General features: G+C 43.9%; 1 protein-coding gene and 1 long non-coding RNA gene across 2 annotated transcripts in view; one reads left to right on the top strand and one right to left on the bottom strand.

Moving 5' to 3' along the window:
- COL5A1 (collagen type V alpha 1 chain) overlaps window positions 1-26,886 on the top strand; it is a 238,371-nt gene that overhangs the window by 140,920 nt on the left and 70,565 nt on the right. The window contains exons 14-27 of the mRNA XM_039506169.1: window positions 615-671; window positions 1,165-1,218; window positions 2,663-2,716; window positions 3,658-3,711; window positions 6,068-6,121; window positions 7,861-7,914; window positions 9,625-9,669; window positions 13,372-13,425; window positions 14,973-15,017; window positions 16,078-16,131; window positions 17,719-17,763; window positions 18,949-19,002; window positions 21,901-21,945; window positions 25,046-25,099. Coding sequence (XP_039362103.1) covers window positions 615-671; window positions 1,165-1,218; window positions 2,663-2,716; window positions 3,658-3,711; window positions 6,068-6,121; window positions 7,861-7,914; window positions 9,625-9,669; window positions 13,372-13,425; window positions 14,973-15,017; window positions 16,078-16,131; window positions 17,719-17,763; window positions 18,949-19,002; window positions 21,901-21,945; window positions 25,046-25,099 — 723 coding nt within the window. The remainder of the gene's footprint in view (window positions 1-614; window positions 672-1,164; window positions 1,219-2,662; window positions 2,717-3,657; window positions 3,712-6,067; window positions 6,122-7,860; window positions 7,915-9,624; window positions 9,670-13,371; window positions 13,426-14,972; window positions 15,018-16,077; window positions 16,132-17,718; window positions 17,764-18,948; window positions 19,003-21,900; window positions 21,946-25,045; window positions 25,100-26,886) is intronic.
- LOC120386658 overlaps window positions 1-26,886 on the bottom strand; it is a 45,226-nt gene that overhangs the window by 6,010 nt on the left and 12,330 nt on the right. Inside the window, exons 2-3 of the long non-coding RNA XR_005589836.1 lie at window positions 7,853-7,962; window positions 6,051-6,156 (exon numbers count right to left, since the gene is read on the bottom strand). This is a non-coding gene — a long non-coding RNA (uncharacterized LOC120386658). The remainder of the gene's footprint in view (window positions 1-6,050; window positions 6,157-7,852; window positions 7,963-26,886) is intronic.

Raw genomic sequence — 26,886 nt, forward strand, 5'->3', positions numbered from 1 at the left:
GCAAACATAGTGCCCATCTATAAAAAGGGAAATAAGGACAACCAGTGTAAATCAACATAGCTCCACGGAGGTCAAACATCAGCTAAGGAACAGGCCTTTAGTGTTCGTGTGTATATGTACACATTTATCTATCAAGACAGGTTATAGTCTCTACGTAAGAGACAGGCTTCCCTACATAAGGTACACTCCCTGTACTGCGGAGTAAACATACACTGTCTCCAAAAATGGTTATACACATATGCTGGAAACAATGTACGTTCTATTCAATAGGAGCATGTAGGGAGAGTTAACGCTCCGTATCTGTACTAGGCTGTCTGGGGCACCTTCGTTCCTGGTCTAACTGCACTGAAGTCAAGGAAGTTGTATCAGGGATGAATTTGGGCCTCTTTGGATGCATTGGACACATGGTTTGTTTTATGCACACTGGGCCAAAGCCCATTGGCTTTAATGATGTTGCACCAGTATCTGCCACTAGTGATTTTGGCCCACTGTGCAAGATTTCTGGTCCCAGTGGTGTAGAGCCTTTGCTCTACAAGGTGTGGGTCGTGCTGGCTTTGGTTGTGTCTGGCAGTAGGATGTAGAGGAAACTGGATGATTTTCTCTTTCTGTTGCAGTTGGCATTGAGAGGACCTGCTGGCCCTATGGGTCTTACTGGAAGACCAGGCCCTGTGGTAAGTAAGTAGCCAAACACTGAGGACAAGAAGGCAAAGCTGACACCAGGGCACTGGCTTGGAATTGGATCTCTGATATTATTAGTGCCCTGATTGTCAGAGGGCCTTCGTTTTGCTGACACACACATTTATGCACCCGGTCTCTGGCCTCTGCTCACTGTCCCATGCCCCTGTGTAGGGATTTGGATGTGCACACTGCTTTGGGGCAAACAGTCTTGTCACAGCTTCCCTGTGCTCCCCCACGTCAGCCAAGGTCCTTGTCGTCTTCTGTGAATGAAGGCTTGTGGCAGAGCGGCAGTGCACCAAACATGGCCACGCACTCCTGGAAAAGTGCTTGTTTCAGCACCCAGACTCTAATTGCTGGAGCAGTTGTTATTCTAATGTGTGGGTTCCCAGTCAACTCTCGGGGTCCTGGGGGTTAATGGGTCTTTCTTGACATTGTTCAAGTCTTGTCCATGGCAAAGCTTAATCTAACAGTATTGTGCATCCGTAGGGACCCCCAGGCAGCGGAGGACTAAAAGGTGAACCAGGAGACCTTGGGCCTCAGGTGCGTATGAGAAAATAATGTAATTTTCAAAAGGGGGCGGTGGTGAGATCTTTTCTAAAGCTACTAAGCCTGTAACCAGGGCTTTTATAGTGGCCCACATGGAGGAAGAACTCAGGCTTTCTAAAGGGCGAACCAAATTGGACAGATATGAAAATACGTTCTGTACCTAAGTGGGCATTTGAGTATCCAGATACAGAGCTGAGAGATCCTGAGACAGTGGAATATTCCACATTGCCTGCCTTCTGAAGGACATGCCAGTACTGACGATCCAGGAAATCAAATCCTGAAAGCCCTTACTTCCTTCTTAATCTTTTCCCAGGCAAACCTACCCCTCAGTACATAGAGTATTTTGCTCCCTGTTTAAGTCCTGTAAGATTCCGGGATGGGCTGACTAGGTTCAGTGGTGTGGATGGAGAATCATGCTCTCAGCATGCCATGCTGCTGCACTTGGGTAAGAAGGGAGGAAAATAGTGCTCTTGTCCATTCTGCCTACCAGCACCTCTAAACCTGTATCATCCTAAACCTCGTGATTTTATCTTCATCGCTAACAGTGCTTCCACGGGAATCAGTCTATCCACACAGCCTGGGCAAACACTGAATACAAGTTGCAACAGGATTCTTGGAGGTCCCACCTTCATAACGCAGGCAGTAGGTCCAGTATAGAAATCCTGAAGGCCCTTAGTTAGTTCGTAGCTCCTGCTCAGGCAAAACTCCCATTTTCTACCGTGCAAAGCTCGAGTAAGGACTGAAGGATTTGCCTCCAGAACATGGAGTCAGCAACAAGTGTGGAATGGTTCACATGATTAAGATTTCCCTTTGGGGACACACCAATCAGTCCTCATGACACAGTGGGAGTTTCTTGTCCTCATCCCCTGCACAATGGACCTCGCTGGTATTTGATGTACGGAGGACTCTGTCCAGTGAGGTTAATGTCACATGTTCTGTGATCCCTGTGACCTTTGCTAGTGGCATTGTCTTAGCTGGTACATTACTCCTCTCCTTCTCTGGTTTCCACCCTTGTTCTTTTATCTCCGCTGAGCCACCTGAGGAATGCATGGATCTGCCTTTATACATTTGCTTACATTGGGCCAGGTTTACAAAGGGGTTTAGGCACCTAAGCCCGCAGATAGGGCTTTATAAACCACTTAAGTAGATAAGGTGATGAACTTCAATGGATTTTCAATGGGAGGTAGGCACCTAATTCACTTTGGCATTTTTTAAAATCCCGCTGGGTACCGATCTGCATCTCTAGGCACCTAAATATCTTTGTAAATCTGCCCAGTTGAAAAGATATGGCAAGATAGGACTTAACTGTTCTTTTAGCTGCACCGGACAGGCCTGGCTAGAGTGGGGCTGTGTCTTGGTGTTGTCCTCTGGAGAACATGCATATGGTGTATCATCATCTGCTTTGGTTTTTTCCCTCACTCTCTTCAACCTATTGCAGGGTCCACGAGGCACTCAAGGCCCCCCAGGCCCATCAGGAAAACCAGGCCGCAGGGTAGGTGCACTCAGAATCTCTCTGATATATTTGAAATTGGCTTCCTGCTGCTGCCAAGCAACTGCTGAGGGAGAGGGGGCAATGAGAGTGTCCCTGAGAAGGTGATACATTGCGAGTGACTAGCTGCCCTATGTCACAAACCCACCCATGGGCTTCTGTGCATGGCAGATATCTGTAACAGGGAGGCCTCCCAGTACCTCTAAACTTATATATATAGTGGAGAGGCCTAACGGTCCTAAGGCATAAAGAGTGGGGTGAGGTGCATTTCCCATTCTATTCCATGTTTCCCATCTTCTCCAATATGGTTGCTCCTCAGTCGTCCAAAATATATCTGCATGCATGCATTGGGCCTGATCCTCTCTCACTGCTTTTGCTGTAACTCCATTGGAATCACTGGTTTACTCCGGATTCTCATTAGTGTGAGCGGAGGATCAGACCCATGGGATAGCATACGTTGTACTCATACCCTGTGCACACATCTCCATAGGTGCACGTTAAGAGGTTGAGCTTAAACGACATGTTGCTTCTGCATGCTAGAGCGTCAGCTCTGCTTGCTGGTGGGAGAATTAGGAAACTATTTTGCATGACCCACTCGCCTGGGTTATTAATAAGTTTTTAAACTCATTATGATCTGTGAACACCATAATTAACATATCTTGCGATGTGCTGATTGATATTTTATTCATGTCTATTCTCTTTTAAATCAATGGCCATATCCTGGCATCCAGGGTCCCTACCATTTTACATCGTACCCTTCGTTAGAGAACCAGGCAAAAATAGGGCTGCTGCTGCCACAAAAACAGATAGTCATTTTCTCCCCACAAGGGAAACAGTCCCATTGCCAGTGGATTCTGACTTAAATAAAACTTCATTCAGCCACAAGCCAAAGAGCAGATGTCACTGTGGTCTTGCTCAGCTTTTTTGCGTTTCCTCTCTTTCAGGGACGTGCTGGCAGCGATGGTGCCCGGGGAATGCCAGGGCAGACAGGACCAAAGGTAGCTTTACATATTTATATACTCTTTGCATTCACGTCTGCTCTCGCAAACACAAACCAAATGGACCCTAGACAGAAGGAATTCAGTCCACTAGGAAGGGAAAGGTCCAGCAGTGTCTGTATAATCATGGGCTAGAAATATTAGGGGTGGAAATGAGTCACCAGGGTCAGACAAAAATAATGAGAGATTTTTGGTACAAGGTTTGTTAAACCAAAAAATTCCTTAGAGTAAGAAATATGCTCCCTCTGTGTGTGTGGTTGAAGAGCAAAGACTTTGGAATCCCAATTATGAAAAACACACAATGAACAGTTGAAAACGTCATGAAATCAAACTACAGAAAAATACCCATTAACTGAGTAAGGAAACTTACAAAGTGTGTGGTGGAATTTTAATATCATATTTGAGATGAAATCCCTTACTTCCCTGTCATCTTGTGCTATTATCAAGCAAGAAAGGAGCTGCTCCACCAAACTGAATGCAGACAAAGTTTGCCCAAGGAATTGTATATTAGAAGTGTTAAGTAGTTCATTGTGTAGATACTTAAAACTAGAATAGATCGGAGTTTCTTGATACAGAGAAAGGAGTCTGCAAACCATTTATCCAGTAAAGTTAACGAGTGTTGACTGCCCTCAGAGGAGTGAATGCCAGGGAGCCGTGAAAAACAGAATAATGAATAGTAGCCTAGATGGTGACTAATTCTATTGTGGGCGGACTTCAAGGGGCACTCTAGAACTTGACAAAAAAAATAGCCATCTTCTTACGGCTCATGTATCTTGTGTAGGCAACTTTGATTGCTTGCCGGGTGGATTTATCCTTTAAATTGCTCTGGCGTTACAGACTATTCCTACTTATAAAGTAGAGGGATGGAGAACAGGAGGAGAGATGTGCAACTATAATTCCATTATAAGTTAAATTAGCATGAGCGCGTGTTTAGTGGCTGGCAGAGCAGGACGGGAGACAGGATTTCTGGATTCCCAACTTTGTTATTTACTGTGTGGCCGGGGACAAGTAACTTCAGCACTTACACAGGGATAACAAAACCTATTTTATGGGTGAGGTGTGCAAAGTCCAGCATCATAGATGGAAACACCCAAAATCAATACCCCCTTTTTGTTTTCCTCTCAAATTCTGATCCTGGCGTGATTTGCCCAAGGATGCCCAGGCTGTTTATTGTTACTCTCTATGCATAAGGCCCTCCTTCCTCCCCGCTTTTATTTATCTAGCAGGTTGTGGGCAAGAAGGTGGGTTGCAAGGGGTCAGCTGCTGAGAGCATGGGCACTATAGAGGACGTTACAGTTACAGATGACTAAGCCATAGAGTGTGATGCCAACTAGTGATTTTCCTTGGTGAGGTGACTGGTTACTTATACACTCTACTTTGCAGACCCCAGCGGCTAGTTCCAGCATAGCCAAGTCTCTGCTGAACTGATCCATGGGGACGTCTCTGTTTTAGCTCAGAAGTGCAATTCCCAACTTTAGTCCTACACATGACTTCTTCCTATGAATTAAAACATCAGTGGATAAGTGCTGTTGTGAGAGATCCTCCAACAGGCTCGGTTTGCACAGGATAAATCCCACCAGCTTCATGTGATGAACCTCTGCAGGGCAGAGGCTACCCAGGGTGCTGAATAATAGATGGATAGGAGTTTTATGGTGTGCATTTTCTTTCCTCTTGGTTCTCAAGTAAGACCAGAAACCTCAGTCACTTTATTGAAAGGAACATCCACTTAAACTCCAAAGTGAAGTCATCAGATTTAAGATCTGGCTATTTTCCTTCTTAGGCCATAAACTTTCTTGTCTTTGATCCTAATTTTATTAACTCAGTTTCCTGTTTCGTTTCTTTTTTCCACTTGAGTCCCTAGCAGGATTACAGGGAAAGCTTTGGCCAGAAAGGTGGGATGCTTTCTGAGGGGACATAGAGATTGAATTTGCAGAGGTGCTGATGGACATAGGAAAATTGGTATTTAGGTTGCTACCGGGGGCTATGATTAGTAATGGCATGAAATTTAGACAGTGAAAATGTAGATTGAATATCTCAAAAACTTTCCAAAAGGGGGATGTGTTCGGCAGTAGAATACTGCCCCAGGGAAATGGGTGGAAGCCACATTGCTTGAGAAACAAAGATAGGCTGGAAAAATCATGACATGGACAATGGCAGTAATCGGCGAGATGGGTAAGATGACATCATGGAACTTTCTCATCTCTAGTTCTGACATCCTTGGGGCTGTGATAAGAAGCCGAAACACTGTCCAATGCCTGTGGATAAAACTGATCCCTCCTTGGCCCAGAGACTGATCAAAGTGGAAAGAGGTACAACAGTGAACAGAAAGCTGGACTAACCTTGTCTTTTCTTGTAGGGTGACCGAGGTTTTGATGGGTTGGCTGGTTTGCCTGGTGAGAAGGGGCACAGGGTAAGTTCTCATTTCCACAGCATCCTGGCGACAATCTTAAAAAGAGGAAAAAAAACAAACAAAATGTCCGTGCAACATTAGAAAGGGTTATTGAGCTCCCAAATGGACCAGGGCCGGGGGGAGTGATACGGTGCTCTGAGGCTGTTGGGAGTTGCGTGGAGTGTGGTTAGAACTGAGAGGGAGACATCATGGGCTGGCCGGTGTAAGAGGATTACAGATCTCTGTAGGAGTGCATAGGACATGTCATAAAAACACATCCAACCACAGTGTCCACATGGCAGGAAGCCGTTGAAAGCTTCTGAAGACACATGGGAGGGGGGGAAAAAACAGCAGACTTTTTGGAGGAGGTAACAAACCCCAGAAAAGTAGAAAAGAAGCAAGAAACGAAACCTGCTTTTATGGTGCCGTTGATGGAAACGCAGCCAAAAAAATGGGATTCGTCTGTGTGCTTTGTAATTAAGCAAGAAGCCAACTATTTTGGCAAGCAACCTCCCCTCCCCCCTCCCCCAAGAATGTAACTATTACTTTATAAAGCAAGGGGGGAGTGTTTTTAGCGGTGGAGGAGATTACATGGTGATTACATGCTATGTTGGGGCGGAAAGGTAGCACATAAGGGCAATGTTTAACCAGCTAGAAAATGCTGTAATGTGTTTGGGTTGGAATGGTAACTATGCAACAAAGCCAAGGTCCCTGTTCTCAAAGAAGCTGCTGTGCGTACCTTAGTCACACTGGTTGGTTTTCGTACCCATTATGAGAGCTCATGGGGCAGGTTTGTGATGGATTGTGCTAGTCCAGGGAAGCAGACCCTGTGAGTTCTGAGGCTGCTGTTATACTGTAGAAAGGACCCTGAGATTATGCTCTAGCCCTGGATGATAAAAAACGTGTCAGCCACAAGACATTTCCCATACACCCAACAGGATCTTGGTATCCCCCAATAAATCCCAAGTTAATTCAAGTTACAGGGATATTCAGATAACACAATCTCCCTGTTTGGTGGGGAACAGGCGGCTGTTCTTTGCACAGGGATGGTTTCCTTCTTGCCAGTTTCACATCAGGGAGGGGCAGCTCAGGAGGCATGGTCGTTATTAGTGAAACTGATCATGGAGGATAGGGCTGGCCCTAGGTTTGGTGAAGTGTCACATGCAGGGCACCATCCAGCGCTCTTCTGGCTATGACCAAGTGGCCCTCACCTTTGCATACCCATAATACAACCCAGTTCCTGATGGTCTCCATAGACTATGGTGACATTTCTCCCTCCCTGCCCCCGCCACATACTTGTCATACACAATCTGCTCCTCCATTCCTGAAGCCCTGTGATCTTCCCTACATGGACTGGGAAGACAGGCGGTTGAGAAGCACAACTATCTCAGCAAGAAGTGTGGGACTGGAGAGACACGTGTGGGACAAGTGTGGGACACGATCTCTCACTCTTCCGTGGCAAAAGGGGACCATGGATGTTGATTGAGGATGCTCCTCTGCCTGATGGATCACATGTGTGCACACGATAAATAGTGTCCTATATCACTACAGAGTAGTGGCCATAATTCTAATGGGTTTTTGAGTGTACTAGGAGATGGGGGGAAAAACTGAGCACCTGGTCCCATGAAGGTTGGGGAGCAAAGCAGTGGGGCCTGATGCTGTTCTCCCTCACACCTGCTTTACATCATGAGGGAGAAGAGAATTGGCTTGGCTTCTCTGGGGATTTCCTGAAGTGGCTGATTCTAATCTTACATTCCTAGGGTGATCCAGGCCCATCAGGTCCACCAGGAGCACCCGGAGATGACGGGGAGAGGGTAAGTTTATCCCTGAATGCAGCTTCCTTTTGAATTCAGAACCAAGCCCTGTAAACAAGAAGCAGGTGTGATATCAGACATGTAATGAAAACAAAGAGCAAGCCAGTGCTGGCATGTTATTTAATGCAAAATGCTGATCATCTTAAATGTAGGTCTTGGGGTAGACTGGAATTCTGCATCCACGCAACATTAATACATATACTCATGACTCAGCCTACATTACAGTGGTTCTGATCGTGTTCTCTGTTTGGCACTTGTTTTAACTAATGGCACTAAGCAATGGCACTGAACGGGGTTCACGGTGAAGGGAAAATCTAGAACTGGTTGAAATTTTTTCATTGAAACCCATTTTGATGTTTCTCCCTCCCCTCCCAAATGAAGATTTTTGTGGAAAATGTTTGGATTTTCCAGTGTTTCCCGTTTCTTTTTACTAGTAATGAAAACCTGAACAAGGTTGAGTTTTTTTCCCCCCTTTTGCTTGCATTTTTCCTTTTATCTCCCTTTTTCGGTGGTAAAATAAAAAGAGGGAAAAGAAGGAAAAGAAAAAGAGATGTAATATTGGGGAGGAAGGGAGAGAGAAGGGATACAAATAAAAACTGAAAAATGTTTTCCAAAAGATTTTGGGGGTTTTTTGTCAGAAAAATGGACAGTTTTTTAAAAAAAAATTCACAAAAAAAAAAGGAATGATTTTTTTTCTTTGTGAAATACACTTACCCGCTCACCCTTCTTCAATAAGCGCTAGTAAAATGCAACAAGGCCTCAGGGCCAGGAGTTCCAGACTCTGCTGGGGACTAAACATTAAAATGGTTTCTCATCCCACCTCTGGAATGGGTCATGTTAGCCTTAGACAAGTCACTCGTTTGTTTCCTCTCTAAAACAGGCCTGACACCTACCTATCTCATTGATAGCTTGTGAGGATTAATTAGTTAAGCATAAAGTGCTTTGGAGTTGAAAAGACCTAAGTATTATTATTATTATCCATCAGCGGAACAGTATGTAAGAAGTATGTGATCAGTCTTAAATCCCAAGAGAGAAGAGGAATTGTTTGGGAAGGGAATGTGACGCAGATAGAGTCTGACTTGGAATAATGGGATGAATTTTATTAACAGAGGGTTTAAGATGAATATCAATATTGATTTCCTAGGCGTGATATCCATCAGATTGTGAAATAGTCTCCCAGGTCAACTGAAGGGAGCCCCTTTGTTTGAATAATTTAAAAATGAACCGGACAAAGCAATGAAGAATATTCTATAGGGAACAATGGGGCATTAGTAGGTGATGGAGTAGATGACCTAAAAATCACCCCATCTTTAAATTTCTCTAATCTAAGGAGCCAACAGGCTAACTTTAATTGCCATGTTGGCTTTTCTGTATTGGCTCCTCCGTTCAGTTAGTTACTAAATCAGCTGCTTATTGACACACAAGCCTTGAAGTGTTCCTACAATATCTCATCTGTTAACAAAATCCATCTTTATAAACAGACATGAATTATGAAACATCCTTATAGGATTTCTAATCGTCAGTAAATTCTGCACGCATGATATTAGTCTCCAGGCTTATGAGGACTTTCTTATGCACGACTACCACTTTATTACTCCAGGGAAGCTGGTTTTCTATGTGATTATTATTTAACAAGGGTGAGACACCTACGATCTGACTGAAATGTAGCTGATTTTTTCTCTCTCTTTTTTCCCCTCCACTGCGAAATAGGGTGATGATGGAGAAGTTGGACCTAGAGGTCTACCTGGAGAACCTGTAAGTGCTTGCTAGTTCAAAATGTGGCCATCTCATTCTGCAGGACCTCAGTAATTCTGTAGTCCAGGGCTCCTATGGCTAATGCTGTGCTTTGCAGGGATAGTGGCAGATAGTCACATAGTGCTACACAGTGTGTTAGATTAAATCTTCAAGGCAGTGAAGAGACAATGAACTCTAGTTGTCACTTGCAGATCTGTTCTGTCTCTCCTGTTTACAGCCATTTCATAAATCGAGAAACATTTCCTCCAGTTTATTTATTCTTCCAACATTTTCAGCTAAACTTCTCAGTAGTTTTGTTTCCTTAGTGGCCTCCTAGTCAAAATGTAAAGTCCAGAATTTGAGCTGTGTTGCTTAGCAGCGATTGGTCAAGTAGGATGAGCAGAACTCCTCCAGTCTGGCTGTGGAGCGAATGGCTCATGGAAAGTGTACGTAAGCTTTGGTTTCAATGAGTATTCAAGCACACACAGGCTAAGCATTCGTTTTTCATGGGCATTCATGCCGGAAAAACTTGATCACACGAGTATTTGGGGGGAATGAACACTTGGGCCTTGTCTGGGCTGTTGAGACTACAAATACAAATTGGCTGTTAGACATCACTGTGTCACCTGACCCTGCTCAGAGTAGGGCCAAACGGCATGGTGCTTAGAATGCTAATGGCAGTTCCCAACCCACCTACACCAAAGCCATGATACTGTAAAGGCTTGCACAGATACTTAGCATGATGCCCTGTGAACTGGCATCACGTGGTGAAAGCCTGGTCCCATTGTGAGTTTTGCCATTGACTTCAGTGGGGTCAGGATTCCACCCACAGGGCATAAAAGATAAGTCCATCTGCAAATCTTTGCAGGATAAGCGTCTAAGGCTCCTGATGCTGGTAACCTGGGAGTAGCTGATCCAGGGTTAGCAATGGAGAGAATTCCCTATTGTAGACAAGGCCAAAAGGGATGCTAACATGACCAGAGCAAATGCAGTGTAGAAGTTCAACCCAATATTGCTAGAGAATGTTTTGCGGTACTCACTCAGCTCTCCCAAAAATTAATTTCTGCCAGTTTGAGAGGTCTAAAAGCACAGTTGCTACTAGCACCAAACATTCCTGACTTTATTGGCAACGACAAAAACGTTTTCTGACAATAAGGAGATACCTCTATGCAATGAAATTGTCATTTCATTAAAATCAGCTTATTCTTGTGCCCAAAACACATTTTCTTAAGTAATTCACATCCATTTTAATACTATCGCACGCCATCAGCTTTGCTTTTATCATGTCCTGTTTTGTTGTTGTAAATACCAGATTAGTGATACCAGAGTAACTGACGAGAAATGTTGGGAACGTAGGAAAGGAAAGGGTTGGCATTTACAGACACTTTGGGACTAAATTATACATGAGATGTCTGATTAACTTCTGGGAAAGATTCATCAACCTAGCTATCTCCTTAATACATGTCTAAAGCAATAACGTCTGGGTTATTAACATCTTAAAAACATTTATGTGCTCAGGTATTGCAGCAATGGAGGAGACATTTAGATGACAATAATGCACACATGGAAACTATTTTTTGAGTAGTAGAAAAAAATGCCTGAAGGCCCAGTTGGGAGTAGGTAGAAATTATAATGCAAGAAGCTTTGGCCTATATGTATACTTCCCCAATCTGCATGAACATCTTCTAATGCCATCAGCCAAATCCTGGTCCCATCAAACCCAATGCCAGTTTTGATGGTAGGGTATGGCCCTTTATGTTTTACTCCTGGCACCTTAGAATTTGTTCCTGTAGGCATCTAATTCCATTCTGCTGTCATTTGTTAAAATCCCTGAAGCCAATTCAGTCAAGGGAGTTGTTTTTCGGCGGCCCGGGCATGCAAAGATTTAACCACATGGCTATTTTCCAGCTCTGCCAAAATATGCAGTCTATCAATGGTAACATTAGTGACCAATTGTACTTAAGCTTCAGTCTTTCCAGGCTCAGGCCCATGCGCTCTGTTTCAGTGTTAAAAACTATCATGTTTTATCTCGTAACCTTTTATTTTAACTCTTCTGTCCATCAATTGAACGTACTTTTCATCCATGACAATGAATGAACACCGGTATCAAGGGCGACATCTAGACAGCAATAAAACCCCCATAGCAGTGAGTCCCAGAGCCTGGGTCAGTTGACCGGCTCGGGCTGCAGGCTTAAAAATACCAGTATAGACATTCAGGCTCATGGGCTCTGAGACCCTCCTCCCTTGTGGGGTTTCAGAGCCTGAGCTCCAGCCTGAGCTGGAACATCTGCACTGCTATTTTATAGCTCGCAGCCTGAGCCCTGGGATCCTGAGTCACTTCCCCCGAGCTTGGTGCGACAGGACTTTTATTTCTGGGTAGATGTATCCTAATGTAACGAAGGGCATAGGTTGAAAAATGTGGCATTCAAAAGACCCACATGCCCAGTCTGTCTACGTAGGTATCTGTCTGAGAGCTGAGCTAAGGTGCCTCGCTTTGAAAACTGAGCTTCCAAGCGTGGGCGTCTCAAAAGTGCCCAAGTGCTTTAGGAGCACATGTCTCACTCGCTGCCAGTGGGCCTTGTGGGCCTAAATCACCTAGGCCCTTTTGGAGATTCTATCCCTGGTATTCATCTGTTAAATACAAGACTCAAATACAATTAACTCCCTGAGGTGGCCACTATGCCTCAAATAGTGTAAAGTTAGAAATGTGAGGTAACCCCATGAGTCGTTTATTACCTTCGACTAGAATGGCTCGCCTTTTGGAAATACAAGTGAAACATACAATTGAGACCGAACGCTTTTTTTCCAGCCCTGCAAAGTTCGATAGCATTTCAGTGGCATAAATTAAATCCAGTGAGATTTGAAACACCCACCCCAGTGTTGCCTGAGCGGTGTGAGTTTATTTCACACAGTACTGTCCACCGAGCAGTACTTTGCTCTGAAGTATTTTGTAGGTCATTGCTTCCATAGCAGGAGAGTGCAGGAACAGGAGTGATTTAATCTGAAAGTTTGTTAAAGTGGGCCCTGTTCGAATATGAACCATAAATGTCTTCATCTATAGTGGCTATCCTTTTTTTTAAAAAGCATCCCCCAGACACACACATGCTTTCTCTCTCTATTTCAGTGGTCCCCAAACTTTTTATCTCATGCCCCCCTTACCCCTGTCCATGCTGCCCCCCGGAGCTGGGGCCAGGAGTGGGTCTGGGGCTCCGGGAGGGGGGACGCAGACAGGGGTAAAGGGGGTGAGGCTGTGGCCATAGCTGAGTCCGGGAGCAGGGTGGCACTCCCCCCCCCACCCCTGTGGGGGATGGCCTGGGTCCCAGCTGCGCCTCCCTGAATGTTCCTTGATGCCCCCTAAGGGGGCACACCTCACAAATTGGGGACCTCCACTCTATTTTATGGCAACATCCGTTTATAAAATTAGATCTGGAACATATGTTTTTGCAGAACATGCTTTAAAGCGTGTGATCCAGCAAGGTGCTGAGTAACATTAACTTTCACTGATTTCACTGGGAGCAGAGGGTGCTCAGAACCACGCAGAAACAGACCCTAAAGAAGGTGCTATGAAGGGTTTGGCTGGGCAATATTTTTTTTCCCTGATTCTCTTAAGGCCTGAGCCAAAGCCCATTGAAGTCAATGCGAGTCTTTCCATTGACCTCAGAAAGGCTTTGGGTTGGGCTCTTCCCAGCTGGAGCTTCTAAGCATATTTGTTTCCGCCTGCAGGGACCCCGAGGTTTGCTGGGACCAAAAGGGCCACCGGGTCCCTCAGGACCACCGGTAAGTTGCACAGCCCACTCCACATACCTGCTGTTCCTGCCATTCTGCTCAATAAGTTCTGCTGAGTTCTCTCGTCAGAGCTAGCGTGTCCCACTGAGGCATTTAGGCAGATAATGCAAGAGGATAATTTTATGCATCTGTGTTGTGAAAGCAGGAGGTAGGGTGACCAGATGTCCTGGTTTTATAGGGACAGTCCCAATTTTGGGGTCTTTTTCTTATATAGGCTCCTATTACCCCCCCACCCCCGTCCGGTCACCCTGGCAGGAGGTGTAAAGGGAGAGTTAAAGCTCTAATGCCATATTCAGCCTTGCTTTGAGCTATCTTCAGTGGAGTCACACCCATGCATACCAAGGTGGAATTTGGCCCATAGAGTAAATTAAACATCTAGCCCAAAGTTGAAAGGAAGAACATAACTTATTACCACGGTGGCTTTTCTATTAACTTTTGCCTGCGTGTTCTGAAGCCTGGTTTAATACAGTTTTTTTTCCCCCGCTTTTCAATCTAAATCCAAGAAAAGAACATGTAGCTTTTCAGTCAGGCCTCTGAAAGAGATAGAGCTTAGTCAGGTTGTCTGTCTTAGGCTCCTCATTCCATGAAGTGATGGTGTAAGGACCAGCTCTAGGGATCGTCATGGATGATTGATCCCCAAGACTTCAACACCCTATGCCTCTAGCTGTTATTCCCTTTACTGGCAACAGTCATAGATTCTTATTCCCTTCATGGACCAGCCACTATAAGAGGACATGACACCCTTAGTCAGTGAGTTCAGAGGCCTTCAACTTCCATTGAAACTTGATGGGAGTTGAGGATCTGGTCCCTAAAGTGGCTTGTTTAGTAAGAGCGCACAATAAAAACTGATCTCTGGTCCTGTGCAAGGAATCAACCTGTAGAATGCTGGACCCCCAGCTGGCCATAGACTTACCTATGATACTCCGTGAATGTATGAAGCTGAATTTTTTTTCCTGGTTTCCATATATAAATTCCTTTCATTGCCAATAGAAGGAGGCTGCATTTTCTAAAGTACTGCAACATCTCTATGGGGGTCTCAACCAGCCTTCAGCAAAAACACCATCAAAAACACAGTGGGTCAAATCCTCACCTGGTGTAAATTAACATAGCTCTGCCTACATCATCCATTGTCTTCTAATGTAATATCTTTCGGCCCACCATTTCTATAAATCTATCCACTGTTCAGAAACAATCTTCCTACAGTCAATATACAGTATTTGCCCAATGGGTGTGATTTTTCTCTGCAAGCAGGTAAAGCCAATGGAAAAAATGTTGAAATGGCCTTTGGAAAAAATCCCCAAAAACCGAATAACCCAACAAAACAAAATAATCCAACAACCTGGCATGAATTCTTGGCACTAGCTGCTTTGCCAGGCACCTTTAGAAAAACATTCTGTTTCCACTCAGCTGTTCCTGTTAATCCAAAGGGCCACAGAGTATTTGATTCATTTTTACTATATCTTCCTGCTCTTTTGGGCTCAAAATAGCCAGATGTTTTCTCAATTTAATGCTGTTTATTTTTTTTAATCCCTACTCAGGGTGTGACTGGTATGGATGGACAAACAGGCCCAAAGGGGAATGTGGTAAGTCTTCACTACTACTAACTATTTATTTACATACGTATGGTCAATCTTACACTAGATTTGTAATCACTGTTTAGTCCCTGTTGATTTCAAAGCCAGTACAAGCCATGAAGAATATCTTCCTATGGTTAATGGAGGTGAATTTATTATAATTTGCAATGAAATTACATATTACATCCCTATGAAGATCAAACATTTTCATCATGATTTATGCTGTTACACCAAACAGCAAAATATAATCATTACATCAAGAAAGAAACTATATACTTTGTAGAATACTTTGTCATTACATGAGTCAAATTCACCTTTATGCGGAGGAGCCACTACAAATTCTAAGCATGGTTTAAGTTGGACTTAATTATTGTATAGGCTGGTCCTCTACAATGGTCCTTCACCCATCAATAATGCCTCCCCTGAGAAGACTACCATATATACGTGGGAGGAAGTGTTGTCTAGTTGTGAGACCAGGACACTGGCAATCAGAACTCCTGGGTTCTTTTCCTGGATCTTGTACTCATCACTTGGCTATGGCATCTAAAGTGAGGACTGTGATCGTAATTCATAACTGGGCTGTGAGGATTGATTAATTTGATTTGTCGAATCCTTGAATGAAGGGTTACATACTTTTACACAAGCACATAAGTGTGTATAATGTGTGTATATGTAAGAGCAAAGTATTTTTTTATTATGGTTGTGATTTAAATAACTCTACCTTCCATGTCAGCATGCACAAATAAAATCTAAGAAGAAATGGTTTCTGTGGCTAAATAACTGAATTCAGTAGCATTTGGTAGCTGGTATATTCTGTTTCCAGCAGTGGCCACTAGCAGTGCTTTGGAGATAGGCAGTCACAGCCCTCCACAATTGCACAACTGAGAATGACAAATCCCTTCCTGACCCCTGCAATAACAGTCAGTTTACACCTAGTCGCATGAGAATTCATTACCCCTGCTTTAGCGTGAGTTGATGTGTATATAACTGTTGGCCATAATGCTATGGATGGACATTATTACTGCTACGGTTTTGAGCTCCTTTCAGCTCTTGCTTTGCTTCCTGGCAGGGTCCTCAAGGTGAGCCGGGACCACCAGGACAACAGGGCAACCCAGGTGCTCAGGTAAGGCATGAAACAGCTCTTCACCTTGAGAGGAAAGTGTCGGGTTTATAGTTCTGTATGCGCTTTGCCCCCCATCGCATGTCCTGACCTGCAGAGTGGTTCAGATGGGACGTCGCCCAAAGTGTTGACTAAAGGTGGAGCCTGGGCTCTAAATCTAAACAACCTCATTCTGGATCCACATTTTGCAGCTGGCTCCTGCTGCTGTAATGGACCGAAGCCCGATCCAGGCATCTCCTTGACTGAGGGAGTCAGGTATCTGGCTCTGAATCCAAATTTGCTGCACAGTATTAGCTCTGGTTTTTAATGTAATCATTATGGAAGCAGTAGGGTCCAGTGACTATAGGACTAGGAGTCAGGAGACCTGAGGACATATTCTTCAGTGCTGCTATTGAACTTCTGTGTAACCTTGGGCAAGTCACATCCCTTTTGGGTGCCTCAATTTTCCCATCTTGAAAACAATATTTATCATACGATCACAGGGCTGGAAGGAACCTTGAGAGGTCATCTAGTCCAGTCCTCTGCACTTGTGACAGGACTAAGTATTATCTAGAGCATCCCTGACAGGTGTTTGTCTGACCTATTCTTAAAAATTTCCAATGATGGAGATTCCACCACCTCCCTAGGCAATTTATTCCAGTGATTAACCACCCTGACAGTTAGGAAGTTTTTCTTAATGTCCATCCTAAACCTCTCTTGCTGCAATTTAAGCCCATTGCTTCTTGTCCTATTCTCAGAAGTTAAGAACAACAATTTTTCTCCCTCCTCCTTGTTAACAGCCTTTTAGGTACTTGAAAACTGTTCTCATGTCCCCTCTCAGTCTTCTCTTTTCCAGACTAAACAAACCCAATTCTTTCAATCTTCTCTCATAGGGTGACCAGATGTCCCGATTTTATAGGGACAGTCCCGATTTTTGGATCTTTTTCTTATATAGGGTCCTATTACCCCCCACCCCCGTCCCGATTTTTCATAGTTGCTGTCTGGTCACCCTACTCATAGGTCGTGTTTTCTAGACCTTTAATCATTTTTGTTGCTCTTCTCTGGACTCTCTTCAATTTGTCAACATCCTTCCTGAAATGCCGCACCCAGAACTGGACACAATACTCCAGTTGAGGCCTAATCAGTGCGGAGTAGAGCGAAAGAATTACTTGTCGTGTTTTGCTTACAACACTCCTGCTAATACAGCCAAGAATGATGTTTGCTTTTTTTGCAACACTGTTACGCTGTTGATTCATATTTAGCTTATGGTCCACTATGACCCCAGATCCCTTTCCGCAGTGCTCCTTCCTAGGCAGCCATTTCCCATTTTGTATGTGTGCAACTGATTGTTCCTTCCTAAATGGAGCACTTTGCATTTGTCCTTATTGAATTTCATCCTAATTATCCTCATTTGTAAAGCACTTTCAGTTCTATGGATGAAATAAGATATCTAAAAATGAAGTATTATCATCTTCTGTGAGACATTTCGATAACTATTGGAAATACCAAGTCATTGAAAGTGTTAGAAGGATGCTACACTGAGGTTCTGCAAAATACATTTAGAATGATTAATTTGTTTCTTAATGACCCTCCCTTTTTTTCTTTTCACAGGGTCTTCCAGGCCCACAGGGTGCAATTGGTCCACCAGGCGATAAAGTACGTTAATACACTGCAGCTGTGACATAAGTCAGCTGTTGCCATTAATATGCATTTGCCTCTTCAGATACTTCCCTTTCCCTCATGCAACATCTGTTTACAGCTGTATGCCTGAAGGTTTAATATCTTCTGCTCCAGACAGGGCAGAGAGGAGGAAATGGAGTTTGTCTCTAATTCATAATATTTGTATTCACATCCAATTTTAAGAGAAACATTTTGAAGACAGCCTATGTAAAATGTTAGGAGATGACTTAAAGTTGTTTGTTTCTGAGGCTAAATATGCAGAGCTGTATAAAGGGATAACATTTGTAAGAGCATGGGGATTTAGAGAATTTAATGAGGATCTTCCCCCAGGGAGATGTGCCAAGTTGCACCGACTTTCCGTTTTTGCTTACTGTACTGCTCTCACTGGACAAATTCTTCCCTCCCACCCATGCCACACCATGGACTTTAAATCAGGCAAAATGTTGCCCACTGGAATGACGGGACTATTTCATGCTCCCGAGTTGATTTGCATAACTCCCACGCCACTGACTTCCTTGGCATGTATCATTTACCCCAACACTGGAATTCCCCTTATTGTACAGTGTTATGGGATCATTGACCAAAGGCTGTCCCGGAGAAAAATGAACAGAACGAATTATCGTTTTAAAGGATAAAGGTGTTTCTTGTTTAATTGCTCAAGTTGTGTCAGTACAGCCTCTCATTGACACGGTCAAGGGATCAGGATTCCTATTATGAAAGGAAAGTAACATAACTGTATTAAAACAAGAAGGGGGGGGGAATAGGGCAGCCCCACATTCTTTTCATTTGTCCTAATTGTTGGTTTTTCTATTATGTGATTTTATGCGCTGTGGGCCCAGTTTTCCAGCACCCTGCACCTTGCATGGTCATTGACATCAGTGCAAAATGCTGCCCAGTCAGGATGATAGCATTTTGCACCAACTGTGCACTCAGTTTGCACTGGTGTGAAAGACGGGGCAGGATCAGGCCCTCCTTATTGAGCCATTGCATCTTTCCTAAAGGAGCTACCTTTACATCCAGCATTTGCGAGACCAGGTTCAGACAAAGCAAAAGATGTGCCTGTAACATGGTGCCCTTTGTTCTCTGACTGTCAGTGTTTAATAACCTTCATGGGGACACTTGTTGCTGCAGTGATTCTGATTGTTGTTGGGTATTTTTTAGGGACCTCTGGGTAAACCTGGTCTTCCTGGCATGCCCGGTGCAGATGGCCCTCCGGTAAGTAGTCTGTTCCTAGGGTACCCCACCCAGCTTACCCACTAGGGACCTGATGCTGTATCCCTATTGCAGCCAGCCTCCTTGGGAGTTCAGTACCGCTCAAGGTTTACAAGATCAGGCCTCAGTCAGAATTTACACAAACGTCTCGGGCACGTTGCAGGGTTTGTTTCTCCTCTAGCCCCACACTACCGGGCTGGTTCTTCTGTGTGTTGCGCACCTACTTCAACTCCCCTCAATTCTATCCGGAGTGGAGAGTGCTCAGCCGCTCTCAGGATTGCCGTGGTAATAATCATTTTCAGTAAACAACGGCGTTCGTAAGGAATGGGCATTGTTTTAACACACACTATGGATCCTGCTAAATCCCAGTAGTTCATATGAAATGCATGCTTGAGTGTATTGAACGGAGCACTAGCACTCTGAGGGCACCTCAGACCAGCCCCTGTAAAGGGGGCGATGCATGTTGTGAATAAAAATGAACCCTTTTACCTGCACCGTAGGGTTGAATTCAGTTGCTCTCTCAATCTCCGCCTGTGGTGCTTAGAACACCGAGGGTATGTCTACATGGCAATTAAAAACCCGCGGCTGGCCCAGGCCAGCTGGCTCAGGTCACGGGGCTTAAGCTATGGGCCCGTTTAATTGTGGTGTAGACATTCGGGCCCTATACCACAATTAAACAACCCCTTAGCCTGAGTCTGAGTTAGCTGGCCCGGGCTAGCCATGGGTGGCTGATTGCAGTGTAGACATACCCTAAGTGCTTCTGCAATGCAGGTAGTAAGAGCAACCTGAATTTCACATTAGAGTTCTCTTCTAGCAGCCTCATGATAATCCTACTTTAAACATTATCCATTCTTGGAAGCTGCTGCTGAAAATCTCTGGCCTTTAAACTCGATCAAATTTTTTACACACCAAGGAGACGTCCGATTTTAAAAGCAACAAACGTTAAACGGTTACATTCCCTAACGTAAATGCAGAACATGCTGAAAAGTTACATTTTCTATCTGGGGATTATCCTTCCCACTCGGGGAATTTAGCTGTCTCATAAAAATGTTAGCTGAATCAACAGAACAGAGTCTCTTTAAGGCTGTTGCTCTTGGTGTGAAATTCTCAGAGCAGCCTCCGTTGGAGCTGCTCGGTTATAAAATCTGTCAGGTCTAGTTTGTATGTAGACTAAGGGTCATATCTCCTCTTCAGTGTGCAAACACAGCTCCGTTTGTTCTCATTGGGAACTGTGTGGCCTGAAGATTGTCTAGGGCAGGTTTTAAGTGGGAGTGTTGCACCGTCTTAAGGAATAACAGGATGCCCAGACGCTCTGTAGTAATCGGACTCTGAAGATATGTGACGTTTACTAAATTCCTTTTAAAGATCCCCCAAATCATTTGGCATCTCGCTGCAAGGCCCAACAAAGTCCCTTGTCAGTTATCGATCACAGGGCTGGTAATGAAGCTGCACTTTTTGAAATTGGTGACGATACGATATACAGTGCAGATTTAGACCTCGGCCAGGACTTCCGTTGACACCCACCACTGCACCAATAGATCTAGAGATGAGTAAATTGGTGCAGGCACCGTTTTGTGCCCCCAGATGTGTATGGGTGCTGTTGATGCCCTTTAGATATCTGGCTACATCATGACACCTTCCGATATCAAAATAGCAGCGTATATTTGTGAGTATAAAAAGGGAGGTTAGTTTTCTTAAAAATCAGATCCTTTGTATGAAATCCTGCTGGTCTGATGTTCTCCTTTATGCAGGGTGATCTTGGGAAATGGTTTATGGTTATGCTTGTTAAGTGGTTGCAAGAAGGTCATTGGCAGGTTCAGACAGGAGGTTGCTGATGAAAACCTATTTACTGCAGAGGTACTTAGGGCTTTGAGAGCCTGCGGTGTGGTCTGGGTGCCCTCATGTTTCTTTCATACGAAAAGATTATGAATGTGCATTATGTGCCACAGCTAAGAGGTTAATGTCTTTGTGCAGACACTGCAAACCCAAGAGGGATGCTTTGCCTTGGCAGTGTGTTTGGTCCTTTAGTAAGCAAATCCGTTGCAAAGGCACTCATTGGCTCTTCACAATGCTTCACTAGTGCACTGTGCTTGATTAGAAGCAGTTTTTCAGGATGGAAAATGGTACTTTTGTTTTGTACTGATAGAAATCTCAACAAAAGGCTTCTAAAGACACTGAATAAGAATGTGTTGGAAGCTACAGGACGTTGGGTTATTCAGCTCCCAAGCTCAAGAAGAAAGCCGACCAGTGTCCAGACAGTCAGCATGCAGTGGGGATGCAGGTTAACTGAGTGTTTATCATGAGATCATGCAACTGATTCCAGTAATTAGCAAATGATTCAGTGTGGAGATCTGACCATCACAGCCTTCCCAACATACTCTCCAGGGTTGTACAACTGGATTTTTTTCCCATCGCCAACCTAATGACAGCAAATATCAGGAGCAAAAGTGGCCTAGTGATTAAAACACGGGAGTGGGATCCAGAACTTCTGAGTTTTATTCCTGACTCTGCCATGGCCTTGCCACATGGCCTTGGGTGTGACATTTAGCCACATTGTGCCACAGTTCCCTCTTCGCAAAATAGATACACGGCTAGTTGCCCAACTCACAGAGGTGTTGCGAGATGTTACTGATATTTGCAAAATGTCTTGTGCTGCGCAGATGCAAGGTGGTGTAGCAGTGTAAAGTAGAATTCCACTAAGGGACCATTGCAGTCCCCTTATGTTGGGGAGCACTCATGCAGGTAGATCAGTTGACCCCAACGGGACCACTCGCATGAGTAAGTGCTCACTAATGTGTAAGGATCCCCTTGGAAATAGAGCAAAACGGACGGTCAGTTTCCAAAGCAGTGATCTGATTATTAATCTCCTCTCCCTGGTTTGTCTGTCTGTTTTATTAATAGGGTCATCCTGGCAAAGAAGGTCCTCCTGGTGAGAAGGGGAGTCAGGTATGTGTTAACCAGACCCTCATCATTCTTATTTAGTGTCACTGAACGCGGAGGAAGAAATTAATCCCCATGCAATGTTAGGCGTTGAGCAGATGACTTCATTGCCTTAGAGGCCTTGTCTATACTAGGAAGGATTTGCTTAGATAGTTATACCTGCAAACTGGCACTATACTGGCAAACCGGTATTAGACTGGTAGAGCTATACCGGCAAAGCCTCCAAGAGTTCTTTTGCCGACATAATTCATACCTGTTCCCCAAATGAAATAAGTTAGACTGGCAAAAGGGCTTTTTTGACGGTATAACTGCATCTACATTAGGGCTTTCGCGAGCACAGCTATGTCAGATAAGCTGGGGGGATGGGGGTGTTTCACACTCCTAAGGGACATAGCTGTGCTTGCAAAACTTTTGTTAAACATGTGCTGGGAGACGGTCGCGTGATTTGGCCGTAGTGCTTTTTGAAACACCAGTGAGAAACTGAAAAATAAGTGGGCATGGGCCAGCAGATGTGGCAAGAATAAGAAGCCACCAACCCTGCTCCTAGAACCAAGTTCAAGTCATCTGTCTGTGTGTTTCTTTTAATGTTCTTTCTACTTCTTCCACTTTCTGGCTTTGTCTAGAAACAAAGGAACAAAAATATTACTGCCCCCCCCCTCTGTTTGGAAATGCCCCAGGAATGGTGATCTTGTGAGATTTGCAGCTCATTTAGAAATCTAGATAAACTTGGACATTTTTCCTGCCTGAACCTTCGGCATCTAAGATGCGTTTTGATTGTTTTCTCACTTGTGATTTTGGCCACAGGGGATGAGGAGGAAGGAGTCATGGGACAATTGCAGCTTGTCTATAAACCTGTAGTTGCACCAGAGATCTGGTTAGCAGCATTTTCTATCCCAGCTCTCCTGGCAAGCAGCACTGAAAAGCTTCCCAAACATGTAAACAGAAACCTGTGAAGGGGAAAGCTGTTAATCAGACACAAATAAATATCCTCAGTGCTGCAGAAATTAATTTTTTTAAAAATTAATGTTCTTTTCTTTCTAGTTTGCCCCTATGTCAAAGTCCCTCTTTAACAATACTTTAGAAAACATTGCTCAGAGTCCTTGAATTATATGGCTGTTAGTTTGTCTGGGAGATTTACCATCTGTGTTCCTGCTGTGTCCGTTCAGTTGAAAAACATTACATTTGTCAAAAGGATTTTATTAGAGTACCGTCCAGTTTGCTTGAAGCTCAACCTAACATTGCATAGGTACTGTGTAGAGCAGGAAAATGATGCCTGCAACCTTGACGGGGGCTATTCCTCCAGCTGGCATCACGTGAGGCTAGGAATTCAAATGTTCATATCTGTAGAATATTAAAACCCAATAAACAGTCCTGCACTCACTCGCAAACATCAGAGAGTCATCGGGTGTCAGGGTAAAAGTCCAGATCCAGGCTATAACTTTCTCCATGAGTTATTACTTAAGCAGTTATGATCTCAGAGTAGTGTTTGTGCTGCTAGATATGTTTCAGTTGACCCTAGCATGAGGTCTGAGACTCCAACAGACCCCAAGAAGCATAGATCCTTCAGCTCAGTCTGGCTGTCAGGCTGGGAAAAATTATCCAGAACTCTCTTAAAGAAATGGAAGAGTATTTTTCAGTTAATTGAGCAAAAGAAAAAAATTCAGTTGAAAATGTGATTGATTTACCGAGTCATAATACAGCACTATAGTGATGGTGCAAGGTCCTTACAAAGTTACCATGGAGTCTGTCCATCTAGGTTTGGCAATAACTAAATTCTGCCCTTGGAATCAGTGATGACTAGCTGGATTCATAGTTTTGAATGCTAGAAGGGACCATTATGATCATCGTAGTCTGCCCTCCGGCAAAATCCAGGCCAAAGAACCTCACCCGAAAATGTCTGTATCAAGCCCATAACTTCTGTTTGAGCTACAGCTCATCTTTTAAAAAGACATCCAGTCTTGACCTAAAGATTTCAAGTGCTGGGGAAACCATCACATGCCCAGGTAAGTTGTTAATGACCCTCCCTGTTCAAATTTGCATCTTATTTTTAGGCTACATTTGTCTAGCTTCAGCGTCCAACCATTGGATCTTATGAATAGAGCCAACATTATAATAGTCCTAGAAATCAGAGACCAGCTAGACTTGAGGGCATCCAATGCATCTTCTTGTACATGAAGGATTGGTCCCTGTTGCACATGTGCTAATGTTTCGTGCTATTTAGGTTCACATGTGCCACATGATGGGGTTTCCGCTGCTTCCCTTGGGAGTTTATTCCACATGTTCTGGTATAGATCTCATTGTCTGTAGTTTTCTGGATCTAGGGATCCTAGGCTCATAAGTCCCATTTTCAAAAGTGATGCAGGAATTTACAAGTCTAAATCTCATCGAAAGTCCTAAATCACTTTTGAAAATGAGACTTAGGCCCCTAAGTTCCTTCAGCACTTTTGAAAGTTTCACCCATTAAGTCTAAATTTTCAATTTTTAATTTTATTCCATTGCCCCATACGTGCTGGAACTAGAGGTGCGGGGGTGCTGCAGCACCCCCCGGCTTGAAGTGGTTTCCATCACATACAGGGTTACAGTTTGGTTCAATGGCTCTCAGCACCCCCACTATACAAATTGTTGCAGCTCCCCTGCATTGCTCCTATTTTATTATTCTTGAAGCTAGAGCTAGTTGAGGGGAAAAAGAGAAATTCACATTTTACTTCCCCTCTTTTTTTTCAAAATTTTGACAGTCTAAAGTTTTCAAATTTGACAATGCTACACCTTGAATTTTGAAAAATTCTGACCAATTCTACAGTTGTTCGGGAAAAGGCAAGAAAAGAATTGTGGACATTTAAACGATTTTTTTTTTATTTCATCATGAGTTTGTAGCTAATCAGTATAGCAGTCACACAGATGGTATCTCCTCTCTCTATCTTCTGTCCTGTGCTCAGACCACAGAGCAACATGATCTCGCCTCTTCTAAGCACAGCTGACCTCCCATATGCCTTCTATGCAGCCAGCCACACAGTTTCCTGTGCAGTTCAGGACAGACAGTTTATCAAAAAGTTCCACCATTGCTGTATCTTAATGTTGTTTTGTCATTGTTGTTTTTAAATCACAGGGTCCAACGGGACCTCAGGGCCCACTTGGATATCCAGGACCTCGTGGCGTCAAGGTAAGGAAGATGGGAACACACACCTACGTCTTTATTTCTGAGCTGAATTCTGTGTTTTGTGTTCGAGGTAGAGGTCGCCATCTTGGATCTCACTGAGTTTGACAGCAGCCCCTAAGAAGAATTTTTTTCTCCTTACTCTTAGCAAATCTTTCTCTGGCTTCAAAAGGGTCAACAACTCTGGTTATATGTAAATGGAACTAGGGAATGGCCATATAGAAGGGATAGCGCTGCAAGAGCGCTGGAAGAAATCTAGAAGATTAGGTGGTGAATCAGTTAGTTGGGGAGGAACCTATAGGTATTACAGATGAGTCTAAAGGCCACCCGGCAGCATTACCACTAACTATGGATGTGATACCTATGGTAGATGTGTTATCAGTGAGCCTAGCAGAAACTTAGATGTCTTACTGCGGGGTGTAGCAGAAACACTGGAGCACTAGTGTTCAGTCATACTTACCATTTGATCAATTCCTTTGGCCTGACTTATCAACTCAGGCCTAGTAGAAATATAACTCCACTGCTCTCTGGAAGAGCTTCAGATGGATTTTTATTCCCACGGAACATGGCACAGTTCCATCATAATCACTTGCTGTTGGAAAACAAAACATATCTCTGCCTGTACGTGAAGATTTTAACAGGCTGTGACTGTTAATGAAACAAAATAGCCCAATATTAAAACAAAACACAGTGTGTCTGTGTGCTCAGAGTACTCTGAAATTGTGTTATTTGAAGCCAAGATTTCTCTGCGTGTGAGTTAAACTCGCATCCCATTCTCTCTCACTGAATTGAATTGCAGTTCTTCAGCTCGCTCCTGATATCTGCAGTGTGTGTACATTGATAAGAAGGTAGTGGGTATTTTCCCCCTACCACTCTGATTCTTAATCCTGCGTCTAACTCTGTTAACTCTGCCCCCATCTAACTGTGAAACTGCAGGGTTCCATGCTCATGGATACAGATACTGGATCAAGGCTAAAGATGAAGTGAAAACTGATTCAAACCTTCCATACATTTTCCCAGCAGCACAAAGCCACTCACTCTTCCATTTCCAAAAATTTAACTAGATTTATTTAACCAAAGCATGTTTTCGTCTCATGTCTTGCAGCACAGCAGATTGAGACTTAGTGGTCCATTAAGGAATGGTTTTCCATTATGCTTACTGCTAAAGTGGAACTGTTCCTAATTACAGTGATATAGAGAAAGTGTGTTGTCTGCACAATCCTCAGTGTTTACCAAAAATGTTTTGGTTCCCTCAATCAGCGTGCTATTAATCGAATAAAGCTTCAGTTCTGGGAATCAAAGAACAGCGTCTCTCCTTGGACTTGCCATCATCAATCATTAGAACTTGTCCATCCAATCAGAATTCTCTCCTGCTGTGTGAATTCACTGCACTTGAAATTCATTTGTATTTTTTGCATGCAGGAGGGGTTGGGGGAGGACATTAAATATATCTTGGGTAAAAGTACATTCATTTTTAAAGAGCTCTTTTTGTTGATATAAGAGTTACATTGCATATATACAGCTATAAGATGTGTGTTCCCTGTGGTGAAATTCTGGCCTGCTTTTCCTGAGGGAAAATCAATGTGCAGGAAGCTTCTTACTTCTTGCCCCAAGCAAGGCAAGACATGGACCTAGCAATGCTTTGAATGACAAAGGGACTCGCTCACGCCTTTGGCACCCTTGGCTGCTTTCAGCTGCAAGCACTAGGGGATGCAGCAGTAAGGCACACTGCTGAATCTCCCACCTTCCACTCCTTAAACCAGTCTGCCTTGATGTTCCGTTGGGTCCCGGAT

Source organism: Mauremys reevesii, linkage group 19 (genome assembly GCF_016161935.1).
Source record: "Mauremys reevesii isolate NIE-2019 linkage group 19, ASM1616193v1, whole genome shotgun sequence".
NCBI lineage: Eukaryota > Metazoa > Chordata > Testudines > Geoemydidae > Mauremys > Mauremys reevesii.